This window comes from Ovis canadensis, chromosome 10 (assembly GCF_042477335.2).
Source record: "Ovis canadensis isolate MfBH-ARS-UI-01 breed Bighorn chromosome 10, ARS-UI_OviCan_v2, whole genome shotgun sequence".
NCBI lineage: Eukaryota > Metazoa > Chordata > Mammalia > Artiodactyla > Bovidae > Ovis > Ovis canadensis.
Genome location: NC_091254.1, coordinates 16483423 through 16499116, shown reverse-complemented (window position 1 = coordinate 16499116; position 15694 = coordinate 16483423). Strand labels below are relative to the sequence as shown.

The following is a 15694-nucleotide window of genomic DNA, read 5'->3' as shown; positions in this document are numbered from 1 at the left end:
CACCGAGCGGGTCTGCAGGCCCACGGAGCCCAGAGGGTGCTTCTCACAGATCCCTCAGCATGCACGCCCATGCCATGAAACTCCAGGCAATCTGGAGTCCCTTCCAGGAGGACCTGGGAGGGGCACCTAGAAAGCCTACACCTACACCTGGGGGCAAGCTGCCACTGCTGCGAGATTTGTGGTTTCCAGACAGAAGCTTTTCTATGTTCTTTGCAATTAAGAAAACATATCCTTTACCTGTTGCTAACTCTAAGTCACACACATCACTACTCCTTTGAGACAACTTTTCCAGTTTTGTTTACTTACTAGAAATACTCAAAACAGTTCATTTCTTATCACAGAAAACTCCTTAAATACAATATGTCTTTACAAGTATAATTTCTCAGGATTAAGATCAATGGCTAGGATACAACTTTTCCTGGTCAGTTTCAAGGTCAGAAGACTCATTCCAATGACTGTAGGAGAAAAGCAGAAAATAAGGAAACACTTCCAGGTTTTACACTGGTTTTTACACTGGTACTCTCAGCCGAGACAGGGACAGAGCTTAAGTGGCAGTGTAAGTCACGTGGCAAAGATCATGCTCCCTGGGGCCAGTCTATCAGTTTTCCTGGCTGCTTCACATGACTTTACACAAGTAACTAGTACTCTCTCTTGCCTCAGTTTCTTCATCTTTGAAAAATGGAATAGTAACAAGGCCTACTCAGAGGCTTGTTGTGGAAACTAAATTTGTTTATAAAGCTAATATTTGGAATGCTACTTGGCACACAGCTAATAAACAGTCCTCATTATCACTTAACACACCTTTCTCCAAGCAGCAGCTGTGTTTCCACATTCTCTGAGTAAATTCTCCAGCAACTTACTTGGCTCCTGCTTGCTGACTGAAAGATGTGTATCAAGTTAGAGAAGCAGGGTCCTACCATGGAGGCCTACGTGCCAGGGCAAAAAGCTTTAGGCTTGACCTATAGGTAAAGGTGCAACTACGCAGCGACGAACAGGGCAAAGCATTGCCAGGCATGCAATTTAGATAGGTCATTCTGGTTGCTGTGCAAGAAGCTGCCTTTTTTTTTTAAGTCAGATTTTTTTTTTTCCCCACATGATGGATCTTAGTTCCCTGAATCAGGGATCAAACCCATGCGCTCTGCAGGTAAAGTGCAGAGTCTTAACCACTGTACCACCAGGGAAATACCCCAAAAAGCTGGCTGTTTAGGAAGCAACAGAAAGTTGTGAGAGTCCCAACAAAACATTAGAAGGGTGAAGTTACCTTCTATGAAAATACAGGAACAGAAATATGCTTAAGAGGGAAGCGACAAATTTATTTTGGGACACAAAGAGTTTCACATAAAAATGAGACATCCATCTGAAGGTAATCAATAGGCCAACGCATGGATGCCTCAGCTTGAGGAAAACTCACAGACAGATACGTACACACAGAGGTGACCACCCAAGCCAAGCACCAGAGACAAAGAAAAGAAGAGTGGCTGCAGGAGAGCAGGCTGAGAGATGACAACAGTCTACAAGATGTGTAAGGTTAAAGGCAGAGGAGACGCACACACAGCAGACAGAGGAGGAAAAGTCCGAGGGGTAAGAAACCCATAAAGTGCGGGCCACAGAAGCCAACAGTCTCTGTTCTTCAAAAGAGAAGGAGATAACTGTATCAGGCAGAGCAGAGAAATCCATTAAATGCCCAAAGACTAAAAAGTAATAAATATTACTGAGGATAAAAAGGATCATTTCATAATGATAAATTAAAACAATACAAAATGTATACGCACTTAATTGCAGAGCTTCATAAAACAGGAAGCAAAACTTGAAAGAACTAAGAAGAAAAATTTAAGAATCCAAAATTATAGTTGGAGACTTCAACACTCTTCAATAATTGTTAGAAAAAAGCAACAGAAACTCAGAATATAGAAGATGTGAACAAAACTATCAACCACCTTGACGTATTTACTACTTACAGACCGATCCTAACAAAAACAGAATACACATGGACTGTCCACCAAGACAGCCCACATTCTGGGGGAGAAAGCAAGGCTCGAATCGAAAAAGACTGAAATCACACAAAGCATGAAATCACTGGTTACCAGGGACTTAAATTACAAATCAGCAACATAAAGATACCAGGGAAATCCTCAAATATTCGAAAATTAAACAAGATACATCTAAATAATCAATGGGGAAAAGAAATCAACACGAAACTTAAAACTACTTTAAATATTCACAAGATTACCAGCGAAAGTAGTTCTCAGAAGCAAATTTACAGCATAAAATTCTCATTAGAAAACAAAAGTTCTCAAATAAATTATTTAAGCTTCCACCCAAAGAAGCCGTTAAGAGAATAAAGCAAAAGTATAGAAATATAAAGATAAAATAAATGAAAATAAAAGAACAATAAAGAAAATTAGTGAGACCAAAAGCCAGTTCTCTGAAATAATCAATAAAATTGATAAACTTCTAGGCACACTAATCAGGTAAAAAACAGAAGACAAATCACCAATATCAGAATTGGAAAAAGAGGAAATAAATATAGATCCTACATTAAAAAGACAAGGAAATATCACAAATAATTCATAATTCAACAACATAAATAACATGAAAAAAATTCCCTGAAAGATAAACTATCAGGTCTAACTCAAGAAGAAATAGAAAATTTCAATAGTCCTGTATTTAGTAACAGACATTTCATCATAAACAAGAAAGGAATGGCAAATAACCACATGAAAAATGTCCATCATCATTAGTCACTAGAGGAAATAATGTGTCAGTATCTTACAGAGTTAAACCACATAATTCACCCTCCAAAAAGAAAGCATATGTCTCAAAAAAAAAAAACTGAATTCAAATGTTCATAGCAGTTTTTCATAATAGCCAAAAACTGCTAACAACCCACACTGTTGAATATATAAGCCAACTTTAGTATTACGGAACAAGGGAACACCATTCAGTAATAAAAAGAGCAAATTTCTGATAAACCCAAATTTCTGACAAACGTTAGGTGAATCTCAAAAGCATTATGTTAAGTAAAAGAAGCCAGACACAATGGCACGATGCAATGTGATGTCATTTAAATGAATTTCAAGACTGAACTACTGGATAGCTCAAAATACTGATTAGTTTTTTCCAAGAGCCAGGAAGGGTGAAGAGAACTGACTGCAAGGGACACAGAGGGACTCAGAGGGAACACAGACGTGATGGCAATGTTTTTTTGTCATAACTATAGTAAATGCATGATCGTACAGTTTGCCAAAATGCATACTGCACTTTTAAAATTAATGCATTATATTATATGGAATCATATCTCATTTTTTTTAAGTACTTATTACTAATTACTCATATATGCTTACTCCTTGGAAGAAAAGTTGTGACCAACCTAGACAGCATATTCAAAAGCAGAGACATTACTTTGCCGACTAAGGTCCGTCTAGTCAAGGCTATGGTTTTTCCTATGGTCATGTGTGGATGTGAGAGTCGGACTGTGAAGAAGGCTGAGTGCCGAAGAATTGATGCGTTTGAACTGTGATGTTGGAGAAGACTCTTGAGAGTCCCTTGGACTGCAAGGAGATCCAACCAATCCATTCTGAAGGAGATCAACCCTGGGATTTCTTTGGAAGGAATGATGCTAAAGCTGAAACTCCATGCCACCTCATGCGAAGAGTTGACTCACTGGAAAAGACTCTGATGCTGGGAGGGATTGGGGGCAGGAGGAGAAGGGGATGACAGAGGATGAGATGGCTGGATGGCATCACCGACTCGATGGACGTGAGTCTGAGTGAACTCCGGAAGTTGGTGATGGACAGGGAGGCCTGGCGTGCTGCGATTCATGGGGTCGCAGAGAGTCAGACACGACTGACCGACTGAACTGGACTGACTGAATATATATTACCTAATTTAGCTCTTAAAAAATCCCACAAGGATACCAAGGCTCAAAAGCCCTGCGACGCACTCAAAGTCGCACAGCTGGTACGTGGAGGGCGGGCACACTCACCCTGCTCGCCAACATGTGCCCATGTGGACTGAGCAGACGCTCACAGAGAGCTCGGGACTTCCTCTGGCTGCAGTACTGGACATGTCTGTTTTGCTAGTCATAACTGTAGACTATTTGGTGTTATGAAGTCCACTTAGTGGACTGGATCACCTTTCTTTTTTTTCATGGGATGGACAGGAGTAAAAGGAGTAGAAAGGAAGGGAAAGAAAAAGATCAGAGTTCATTAGGCTTTGTTGTTGTTGTTCCGTCGCTAAGTCATGTCTGACTTTTTGCAACCCCATGGACTGCAGCATGCAGGCTTCCCTGTCCTTCACCATCTCCTGGAGTTTGCTCAAATTCATGTCTATTGAGCCAGTGATACTGTCTAACCTTCTCATCCCCTGTTGTCCCCTTCTCCTCTTGCCTTCAATCTTTCCCAGCATCAGGGTCTTTTACAAAGAGTCGGCTCTTCACATCAGGTGGCTAAAGTACTGAAGCTTCAGCTTCAGCGTCAGTCCTTCCAATGAATGTTTGGGGTTGATTTCCTTTAGGATGGGCTGGTTTGATCTGTTTTAACCATTATGCTTAGAAACATTAAATATAGGTTCTTAGAAACTTTTGTTTCAACAGAGAGAATCTGTGTTTGTGTGCTGGGCTACAAACTAAAGTGTATTTCTTACTGTGGATCCTAGTCAAAGAAGCTTGAAAACCATTGCTGCAGGCCACACAAGGGATTACAATAGTAATGCTGGCTATAGCGAGATAAAAGGAGAGAGGAAGATCAGCAGGAGGACTGCACTTTAGACAAATGGTTCTGAAGGACAAGGGAGAAAAAAGCAGGTCAAAAATAACCCCTACCCCACAAAAACACCCAAGGGACACTTTGATGGAAAAGTTAGCATGGTGACATGCACATTCAATTTCATCCAGCTTACCTTTCACACTTGGCCCCTCACTGTCCTCCCAACCTTTTAGTCTCTACAAGGAGACCTTTCTTTTCAACCCAGGTATAAACAAAAGAGTGTTGTAAGCTAAATTACTTTTTTCACCTTTATATTACCCTAGCACCTTGAACAGCATTTTACACACAGTAGATGCCCAGATATTCATAGAACAAACACTGTTTAAAGTATGTCAATTGTGCCTATGGACCTCAAGGCTACAGTAACACTCCGTTCTCTTAATCCAACAGTGTCCTATGAAATTTAATTCTGACAGTAATTTAAGAAATTACTTTGAAATGTGAAGTACTTTTGCAGGCCTTTAACAAAAAGCAACCTAAGATGAGTTTCTAACATTAATGTTTCCCAGGATTTCTCGATTAATGGTTTTAAAATATTGTTATTCAAACACATGACTACAGCAGACATCATTCCTATATGCCTTCTCCCAAGCCCTGCCCCAAAAAAGTCTATTCACGTCAGGAAGTTCTGTATTAAAGGCATACAGGCAGCACAAGTTGCAGTGGTGGGAAAGCTTGATTAGAAAACACATTGCTAGCACACATCAAACATCAGTGGCAAATGCTTCCATGTGCTGCAACTCATCAGAAATAGTTTAAAGAGCCCTCAGAGTATCCAGCTTTCCTTTCTCTCCTCAAATCTCTACACGATCTGACACATACACCCCCTGTAAGACTCAACTGCAAATGAGTCAGTCACACCACCCCTCTGTCCACACCGGGCAGTATCTTCTAAAGCGCGTGAATAGGGACAGAACAGAATGCAGCAGCTCAACACACTTGAGCTTCGATGAGACTCACCAAAATCCTAAGAGGAGAGCAGGAAAGGCATAAAATTAGTCCTGCTTTATGTGCAAGTGAACCAGCTAAGTGACCTGCCGCGGTCACAGAGTGGAGAAGCGGTGAAGTTCTGTCTTCCAACGGGAGACTTCTGATTCCGCGTCCACTGCTCTTTCCACAGGGCGGCAGTCAGCAGTGCCCGAGAAGGGGCTGACTCGGGGCTCTCCTGCTCAAGACAGCCACGCTTATTCTCTGGCCTCCACAACCCTGGGCCAGCTGCCTGGACTAGCCTGCCTGCTCGAGCCTCCCCTGGGAGAGAAGGGGACCATGGAACCATCTAAGGTAAAGGCAGGCACAGTCAGTGACCCAGGCAGGTGGTCGGAAAGGCTGAGAGCAGGTCCTTGTCAAAGCTGCTCCACCCTGTGGAAAGCCAAGATCCATCTCTGGAAAGCCTGCCAGGACTAAGCCAGGACCAGATGCAAGACAAACTCAATATCAGGTTAGCAAAACCGAGACTCACTCTTTCGTTTGTTCAACAAACTGATGAAAATGCTTAACATGTGCCAGACAACTTGTCTGGAAGTATTAATAACATCATACTGTCTCAGTCTTCAAAAGATTTAAACTAGTGAGAAAGATGGATCACAAATCATAGACTGCTTTGACAAAAATATGCACAGGGTATGGTAGAGCCCAAAAGTTCTGACCTTACAAAGCCAAGGGACAAGAAGGAGAAAGGTGAGGAAAAGAGGCAGGAGGGACAAAGTCTTCCCTGAGGAGGTGCCCATTAACTAACAGAAAATCAAAGCACACAGGCTTCCAGCGCAGTAGGCTGCAGCCACTCTATAGCATGACCCTGATTCTAGAACGTGGGGTAGAGACTGAGGGGTGGCAAAGCGAAAAAAAAAGAGTAACAAAACAAAGATAAGGGCGGGATCTGAATGAAAAGAGGGAAACAAACATAGAGTGCCCACAAAATATGAATAAGCCACAAGAATATCATCACACAGAAGGCACTCAGCAACAGAAGGAAGCAATGACACAGGCCACGACATGGACGCACCTTGAAAACGTGATGTCAAGTGAAAGAACTCAGTCACGAAAGAGCAACCGATTCCATTCATATGCAATGTCCCGAAAAGGCAAATCTACAGACAGAAAATAGACTGGCCATTGCCTGGGGCCTGGTGAGTTGGCAATAAATTGGGAGTGACTGTTTATAGGTATGAGGTTTCTTTTTAGGTGATGAAAATGTTCTAAAATTGATTGTGGTGATGGTTTTACAGTTCTGCAAATATATTAATACTAAAAAACCACCAACTGTCCATTTTAAATAGGTGAACTACATGCTATATGAATTATATCTCAAGGAGGCTTTACAAAAATACCACTGTAAATTCTCATACAAGATCAAACATAATAATCGCACATGGTTTTACTGTTGGCCTTTAAGAAATCATCTGAAAGCTAAGTCAGCACAGCAAGTGTGTGGGTTTGGAGCAAGCAGGAACAGGACTTCAGCCACAGCTACTCCACTGCCAGCCGTGCACATGTGGGCAAGCCACCTACTTCAGTTGCCTGAGCCCCACTGCGCTCAGCACTAAATACAGACATCACCCACCTTGCAGGGTGGGAAGTTATACCCAAGATCTGCATTACTGCTCAATATTACCACCATTTCTGAATATTATCCTATAAAAACAATGTTATCCAGAGAAGCTTATATAAATATCCTTTCCTTAGATTCTACCCAGAGAAGTAAAATGTAGAATTCTAATTCAGTTTTTTAAATTGTGCATGTCCAGATCTATGTCTCATTCATCTTTGTATGCCCCCTGAACCACATGCCTAAGATGGTACTTTGGATATAGAGATGCTGAACAGTTTTTGAGTGCTCACTGTATTCTAGGTACATATATTTATTTTTTGAATGTAAAATTTATTTGAATATATAAAAATTTGAGTATATAAAAATCTATAATGGTGCTATAAAGTTTTAAGTACTTATAAGAACGCTTATTATTTTCAGCATACAGAATATAGGGTAAGGCATATCTAGTTCTCTCGTTTTTAAACAAAACTTTAAGAATATATCAGTGATAGTTTAGTCTGGTTTACTTTAATTAGTAACTACGTATTTTTGAAAAGCTGACATGTCTTTAGCTATTGTTTGTACCTCTTTCTGAAGTGTGCAATTCATCCCCAAAGAAGGAGAACTGATTTGAATGATTCCAAGTTGACTAACAACTTGTGATTAAACAAAAATTTTAAATGAACAAATTGACTAGTCCCTTTTACTTTTCAAAAGCAACAATATAATATATTTCACCAGTTCAACCTTTACTTTAGCACCATAAAGAGTTCCTTTCCAAAACATGCAGTTTGTAGTAATCTTAAAGGTGTTAGTGCAGCACACCATCAACATAAGAGGGTTAGTTAAGATTTATAACAAAGGAAACCTCAAGGATCATCTTACCATATCATCCGTCAGTGTCCTGATATTTAAATGCTGCAAATGAAAGAAATCAATCATATCAGTAATTTATAATAGCTTTTTTTAATTTTAGTTAATAGAGTACATTTAAAATTCTACAATGTTAAGTTGAATATAATTAAATTCCTGACAGTCTAATAAAAATGTATTATATATTGTTTTAATCACTTTCTCAAAAAGATGGACAAAAGTTACCTTGAATGTGATAGTCTCGTAAAATTTCTTGGCTTTGTAAACCTCACCAACTAGAAAGAAACCTCACTGTGGTACAATAAATATATTCTCCCAAATAACAGTATTAGTTACCATTAAGTATACAGACTTAGATGGCAATGGATATAGGAATTTAGATAAGATTTTCAGAAAATTTTTCAAATGATAAAAGTGAAACTTTAAATCTGCCATTAGCATGCAGTATAATAGATAATGAAGTGCTCTGCTGGCTTAATTAACTTAAACAATTCCAATAACAGAGACAAGAGTACTGGAATGACTATTTGCATCTTTAACATCAGTTTGATTTATCACCAGTGGTGACAGCAGACACTTTTCAATTTCATTGCTACTTCTTTGAGAACCCTTTTGCTGATTTCCTTGCTAGACAAACACTGGGCCACTTTAGAAAGTGAATAAATTGGTTTCCTGCAAAGTAGAGTTCAAGAGTAAAATTAAGCATTTAGGGGAAAAACAATCTAAGTTTTTATAAATTCTGGAGTTGGGGAAGATTTGTACTCAAGTAGCTGAAGTCAGTTTCCACTTCTCCTTATCATTCATTGTATTGTTAGACCTTTAAAATGGTAGAGAAAGGACCGAGCACATTTCCTAGAGAGGAAATGAGGTGAGGTCTATGATTAGTATCAAAGGACACAGGTTAGCAGTGAACAACTAATCCTGGAGCTGGAAATGGCAACCCACTCTAGCATTCTCGCCTGGAAAATCCCATGGACAGAGGAGCCCTGTCAGTTACAGTCCATGGGGTAGCAAAGAGTCGGACACGACTGAGCAACTAACACTTCATCATCTAATGGTATAAGTGGCACGTAGGTAAATTCAACATTTATTGACAGAATGAAATTTATCATTCACACTTGTACATAGCAGAATTCACTGTTATGCTCATGAATCTATTCTCAATGACAATTCAGACTGAAAATCTGTACAGCATAAATCACTACCCTAGACTCTTCTCCCTTTCAGAGATGCTCTTTCTCATAGAGCAGGAGAAACGGGGATGGAAGGGGCCCAGCATGAGCTGAGTGTACACCAGCAAGAACACAGCCGGACAGGTGAGCACACCACTAGGCTCCAGACTGAACTGCCGGATCAGCAGACCACATATTCTCAACTAGGAGCAAACTAGCAGTAATACTGGATTAATGAAAGAGTAATGTTGAAGCCTGGGCTGCAGAATTTAGTCAGTCACTACAACTTCAGCATTGAAATTAACAAGCACGCACAGGGGCCCGTGCAAGCGGGAGTAGCCCTGAGGCGCAAAGAGGCCACAGTCTTGGCCCAGAGACCAGGACTAGAATTAAACTTAGGTCCACCCGGCTCCTGAGTTTGCATAGAAAGGAGCAGAGGCAAGCTTGTGTGGGGTCCCCTCCTCTAACTGCCAGCTGTATGTGTGCCCTCCCGCCATCAGAGGCTTCCAGCCAACAGCACTTGGTTAACCACGTGTGTGTGTCATCAGTAGCTTCAGTCATGTCCGACTCTTTGTGATGCTATGGACCACAGCCCGGCGGGCTCCTCTGTGCATTAGATTCTCCAGGCAAGGACGCTGGAGTGGGCTGCTATGATCTCCTGCAGGGGATCTTCCCGCAGGAGGAATCCAACCCATGTCTTTTATGTCTCCTGCATTGGCAGCAGAGTTCTTTACAACTAGCGCCACCTGGGAAGCCCTTGGCTAAACATACAGCTCTCTCATTCTCCAACTAGAAGTATCAGCCCAATCGCAACTCACATCACACCTGAAATGGATCATTTCAAGTTCATCTGAGAAGAAAAAAAGAATAGCGCCAACTTCTGATACAACAGCATTCTAAGCGGCCTAAGGCTTGAAAAGGAAGCTAATGAAAAGCATCACGCTGAAGCCCTATCTGGGGGAGTATGTCTCAAGACAGTGAAAGACTGTCACTGACACAAACTATCAACCCCCAATGCCAGTGCAAGCTGTCTGAGGAAAATGCCGAAAAGTGACGTGGAAGCAGAGAGAAAAACCAACGGAAGCACACTAACAATTTTAAGAGAAACGAGACTATGACCTATGCAAGATTTATGAACTAAGAACTGCACAGAAGATAAAGTATTATACAGAAAATGTAAAGAATATAGGTTACACGATGTAAAATTCAGAACATGTAAATAAACAAGAGGAATATTTTCATCTACCTTCAAAGACCTAAAAATAGGACAGCCTTTTAAACTAGAGTTGGACTCCTAACTTTCAGAAAAACAGTCACTCTTGAATAGAAACAAGACACGTAAGGATTCATTTTTTGGTAATAGTTTTTTTAATGTCGTTAAACTATTTCATTGAGGGTCTAGCAACTCAATTAATTTGTAAAATGCTTGGCCTGTTCTTCAAAAACTATACAAGCATGCCTATAAGTCCAATTACAAACTATTACAGACAATCTTTCACAAAAAAGAACATGTGATGTATTACAACAGAATTATAAGGTTTACATAGAAAAGTAAGAAAAGTCAAAGCATGGGAAGGGGAAGTTTAACAGCCTGAGAGACGAGCAAGAAGTTCAGGTCAGGTTCACGATTCCGTCTCTCCTGGAACACACTGATCTATCCGTTCTCCCTCCAGCAGGAGAAGCCAGTAGGCATGACGGCAGCAAGTTCCAGGGCCCATGACAGGACGAGAGATGCTGACTTAAAGAAAACGCATCTGAAAGTGTTGGTTGCTACATCAAAACAGTAAAGACAGAATAAGCTCTACTTCAAGATTCAGCTTACAGCAAACAGAGATTATATAGCTATTTGTTCAGCCAACATGCAATCTGAAACAAACCACCAAAGACAAGCTAGCTCTAAAAACTCTGAGTAATTTCTCCTAAAAACTTAATTGTCTAATCACAGTCCATTTCAAACATGATAAGGGGTGGAGGAGGAGAAATACTAAATATTTAGTGAAAAAATGTATAGGTTAGATCAAGTGGCATCTTTTGTAGGATCTCTGAAAATCAATTATTAATTCAAGTTTATTATAAAATTTAGGTTATGTCAAAGTCCTACCTGTTTAGATTACAGACTTCTAAAAAAGTTGAGAGAGAAGGGGGACAGAATGACATAAAAGCCTCAGATAACTGCGGAGTTCTGGCCTTGCTTCTGTAGATACAAAACTACAAGGGTGACATCCTTAATTTAAAAAAATAAACTTTATTATATTATTGCTCTTATACTAGTACATAAAATACTGTTTAAATGTCTGGTTAACCAAGACACTTTTAGAAATGAAGAAGTATTTCTGTTTCATAGCTATCAGCATGCCCTGACTACGTTGTCTGATGGCAAAAACAGGAATGGCCCCATCAATTCAGTTTACGAGCAGAATTTGCTGACATCCACATCAGAAAGGAAACAGAAACATAAAACCACTAGTAAATGAAACCGAATAGGAACACTTTTAAAAATAACAACCTGATAGCAACATTAGGGTTGTGTCTGCGGGAGTGGGGGAATAAAGTTAAAAGTACAGAATGTTAGACCTATTAAAGCATTTACACCTAGATGTGGCTTTATGACCTTTAGTTCTATTATCTGGCCTATGATTCTATAAGTGTCAATGCTTTATAACCATGGGATAAAAACAAAAGTGGTGATAATGTCAAAATACAAATAACTCTGAAACCAGGACCACCGGTAACTGGTTAAGGTGCAGTACTTGCACACTGGGGGTCTCTTCCCCAGCCAAACCTCACCCACCTTCCTGCGGGCTGATGCATCTCAAATTGCTAATTCTATTTCTCCCTAAAAAGCAAGCAGCTCTGCATATAGACAGGCCTTCTACTAACGACAGCTCCTAGGATGAATAGTCAACAGGATCACTCTGAAATTGAAAGAGAGAACAAGTCTTTAAATATTTTTCTTCAAAAGAACGTAAGAATCAAAAAGCTGGAGCGGTGGGGGGGTGGGGGGCGGACACAGAAACACAGAACACAGGCTTCTATATTCCCATTTAAGCAAGGCATCAAAACCTTATTGAAGACAGCACATGCTGTCAAAAACCAGATCCACAGCTTTCAGAGTACTGTGCAAAACGCTGTCAATATCAAGAGGTATGAAGAACAGTCCTTCTACCAACTTAGTTAACAAGTAACAAAGACCAAATACATGATATGATACAAAGCAACATACAAACCTCTGAGGTTCGTACGCAATAAGAAAAAGATTCTAAACTGCAGCTCAAGCCTCTTAGCAAATTTTACATTTTCTTTCATTGGTTGGCACTTGTGGGTTAGCAGGGAGCAAGGGATCTGTCTACTGATGTCCTCAGACACATGAAGGCCCACCAGGCATCAAGCTAGCAGGCTCGGATCACTGTCAGCAGAGTCAGAGCGTGGAAACAAGCTGTCGCAATCAGTTCTATTAAGTTTATACAGCTTACTTGGCTCCTTACGAGAAATTACCAACAAGAGGAAAACTGTAAGACTGAAGTCTTCAAACACAAGTGACTCAGACCCAATTCTGATAAACTTGACCATCCAAGACCAGCTGGTTTTCAGCTTGTTAGTGTGCACAAGAAACACACCAAGACTTGCTTTGTAAAAGCAGGTGACAGGCCTCGCAGGTGAAGGTCCTGGTACCACAGGTCTAGGGTGGGGCCTGGGATCCTGCACACTTTGGGACCCAAGAGAACACTGCTGCAGTGAGCCCAGGACCCCACTCCACCACCATCTGCATTAAACATCCCCAGGGCGGCATGCAGACCAACACCTGTCCCATGGCCCATTTAAAACAAATGAACAGAAGGGTGCAGAGAAGCAGCAAATGATTTCAGAGAAGTGAGAGACAGGGAGTCAGTAGTTGGGGACAGTCCCTGAAGGCACCCATTAGCACTGATTTAAGAAAACTGAACAATCTCTGGGTGCAGGATTAATTGCCAATTGCATTGTTTATTCAAATGCTTAATCTCTTTCTAAGGTAAGAATTCAGTCTCATAAGCATATATTTAGTACCTAAGAATCAAAGATTGTTTATTACATCAAACCACAACATGACACTATTTGCTTGATAAAATGGGTGACAGGTTCTGACCAACCCAACAAAGTTACACCTTGAGGGCAAAGGGCCCGACTCAACCCTCTCTTAATCACAATCTGCTCAAAATTTTTTTTTAAAGTCCAGATCATTCCCTTCCACTAAAGCAGTAATGAATATGTATTTTAACCTAGTAACATTTCTGGTCCACACACACACCTGTCTTTATTTTGATATCAATGCTAATTATAGAGTATAAAAATGCAAAACGCTACCACTAGCAACTGTGACACTAGACACCTGTGGATAAACCTAAGGGTCATCTCCCAGGAACCACAAGATACACCTAGAAAATATCGTTCTTCAAGGGCTCCAATATCTCAGCAGGGTTCAAAAATAACACTGAAACTTCCCCAGCCCTGAGGACAAGAGCAGAGCTGGCGCTATGGTACTACAAAGTGAAGCATTTTTCAGTCACCTCACTGTTCATGTGGCCACTTTTGTAGTTCGAGGTAGAAGAAAGTGAGCGAGGCGATGTTAGAACAGGTGAGAAGCAGAAAAAGCTCACCCACACCTGCATCTGTTCCTTTACTCCAAACTGTAATTCTGCCTATTTCAGGACAATAAACACCTGTCTACTGTCCATTATCTATGGCTTCAGCACTCCTACCCTCTAGGAAGCCAGACCTGCCTTCTCCATAACTTCTTCTTTGTAAAAGACCATCTTTCAGGAGGAGGCATCATTCAACCATTTACACATGTGAAAAGAAAAGATTCATTTCTAAGAGGGCACAAGGTTTTCAAAAGGATCAAAAGTCTGCCACATAACTGCGAGAAAACAACTACCTCTCCAGAAAAAGCAATTCTCAAATCGCTGCTTGGCACTCTCACCTGGACTACACATCACAGGGGCTGAACACCTTACAAGTTATGTTTTATTCTAGCAGAATTCTAGTGTTCCTCTTCCTTCAAAGGGAAAACCTAATGACTAATCCTAGGAACACAGGTTTCATATCTATTTTAAGATATTCTCTTCAGCTGTTCCAATTTCTTTCACCTAAACTACCCGATCAGAAACTCTTCTCTAATGGGTCCAGGAAAAGACAATTCAAACCCCTGAGCCCCTTTACAAGTAGGTCGTGTTCCAGGTCATGAGAACCAAAAACCTTTTACATCACCTGAAGAAGGCTGGGTATTGGCTGTAGGAAGATTTTAAATGGTCCCAGAGATTCCAAGATCAGCCTGAAGCTTATCCAACTACTAGGTTATTTCTGAGCCTGCCTCATCTCTTAGATGTCACGCACAAGACACAAACTTAGACTGGATATTCCTGAGGCTCATATGTACCAAGCATCAGTGCATCTATTATTTGAGAAGGATTTTATTTGTTTACTTCTAGCATCACCATAAAGAAAATAAATTTGGTTAAACCTTAGAGAACAATTTTGGTCAAATAAATCCAATGTTCAAACTAAGAATTCTACTAGTAGTTATTCTTTAACCTAGTAATTCTATTTCTAGAATCTACAGAGAGAATAAGAAATACAATCAAGTATTCTTACATACAAACATATATATATATATCACTACAGTGTTATTTAGATAACCAGAATTGCAATCAACCTAAAACTCAGAATATGGGAAAGAGTAAATAGATTACAGTTCTGCCATAGGGAAAATGCTTATAATGTAATGTTACATGAAACAAAGTTGAAGTAAAATTGCATTTGCAATATAATTCTAACTTTGTTAATATATACACTTATGGGAAAAAATCAGACAGGAACCACTGTTAATTTTATCTATCTGAATTGTGGGATTTGGCACTTTTTTATTTTTATATTTTTTTCTGTATTTCCTCAGTTGTCTAGAATGAGCATATTTATTTTTTAATGAGAAAAGGTTTTTAAATACTATGGATAATACTTCTCACACCAAGCAGAAAATATAGATTAGTTCCTTTTTGAATAAAAACGTTATGTATGAGACAGCAAAAGAAGGATAAAAATCTAATAAATACTGTGAACAGCCTTTTTAATAGGCTGAGTTTCTTGGTGCATATTTTCAAATATGTCAGAATACATTAAGCACATTATTCATTTGTTTTCTAATCCACGTATATAAATTAACCTATCTCAAAAGGCTCCTTGGTTTTGTGAATTATTGATGCTGTCACCTGCTAGAGACTTAATTTCAAGAAAAATATACGAATCACTACATCACAAGCACAAATCCTTTTGACATAAATTCAATTTCTGTGGCAACAATAATATATTGACTTAGCTTT

The 15694-nt window shown here is 39.9% G+C and overlaps 1 protein-coding gene across 3 annotated transcripts in view; it reads right to left on the bottom strand.

The window, feature by feature from the left end:
* The window catches only part of DIAPH3 (diaphanous related formin 3), a 562554-nt gene that overhangs the window by 523001 nt on the left and 23859 nt on the right, over positions 1–15694 (bottom strand). For 2 of the 3 annotated variants that reach the window (XM_069602158.1, XM_069602160.1), the window contains exon 2: positions 8182–8214. The exons of the other annotated variant lie outside the window; for it this stretch is intronic. In XM_069602158.1, coding sequence (XP_069458259.1) covers positions 8182–8214 — 33 coding nt within the window. The remainder of the gene's footprint in view (positions 1–8181; positions 8215–15694) is intronic. 3 annotated transcript variants of the gene reach the window in all.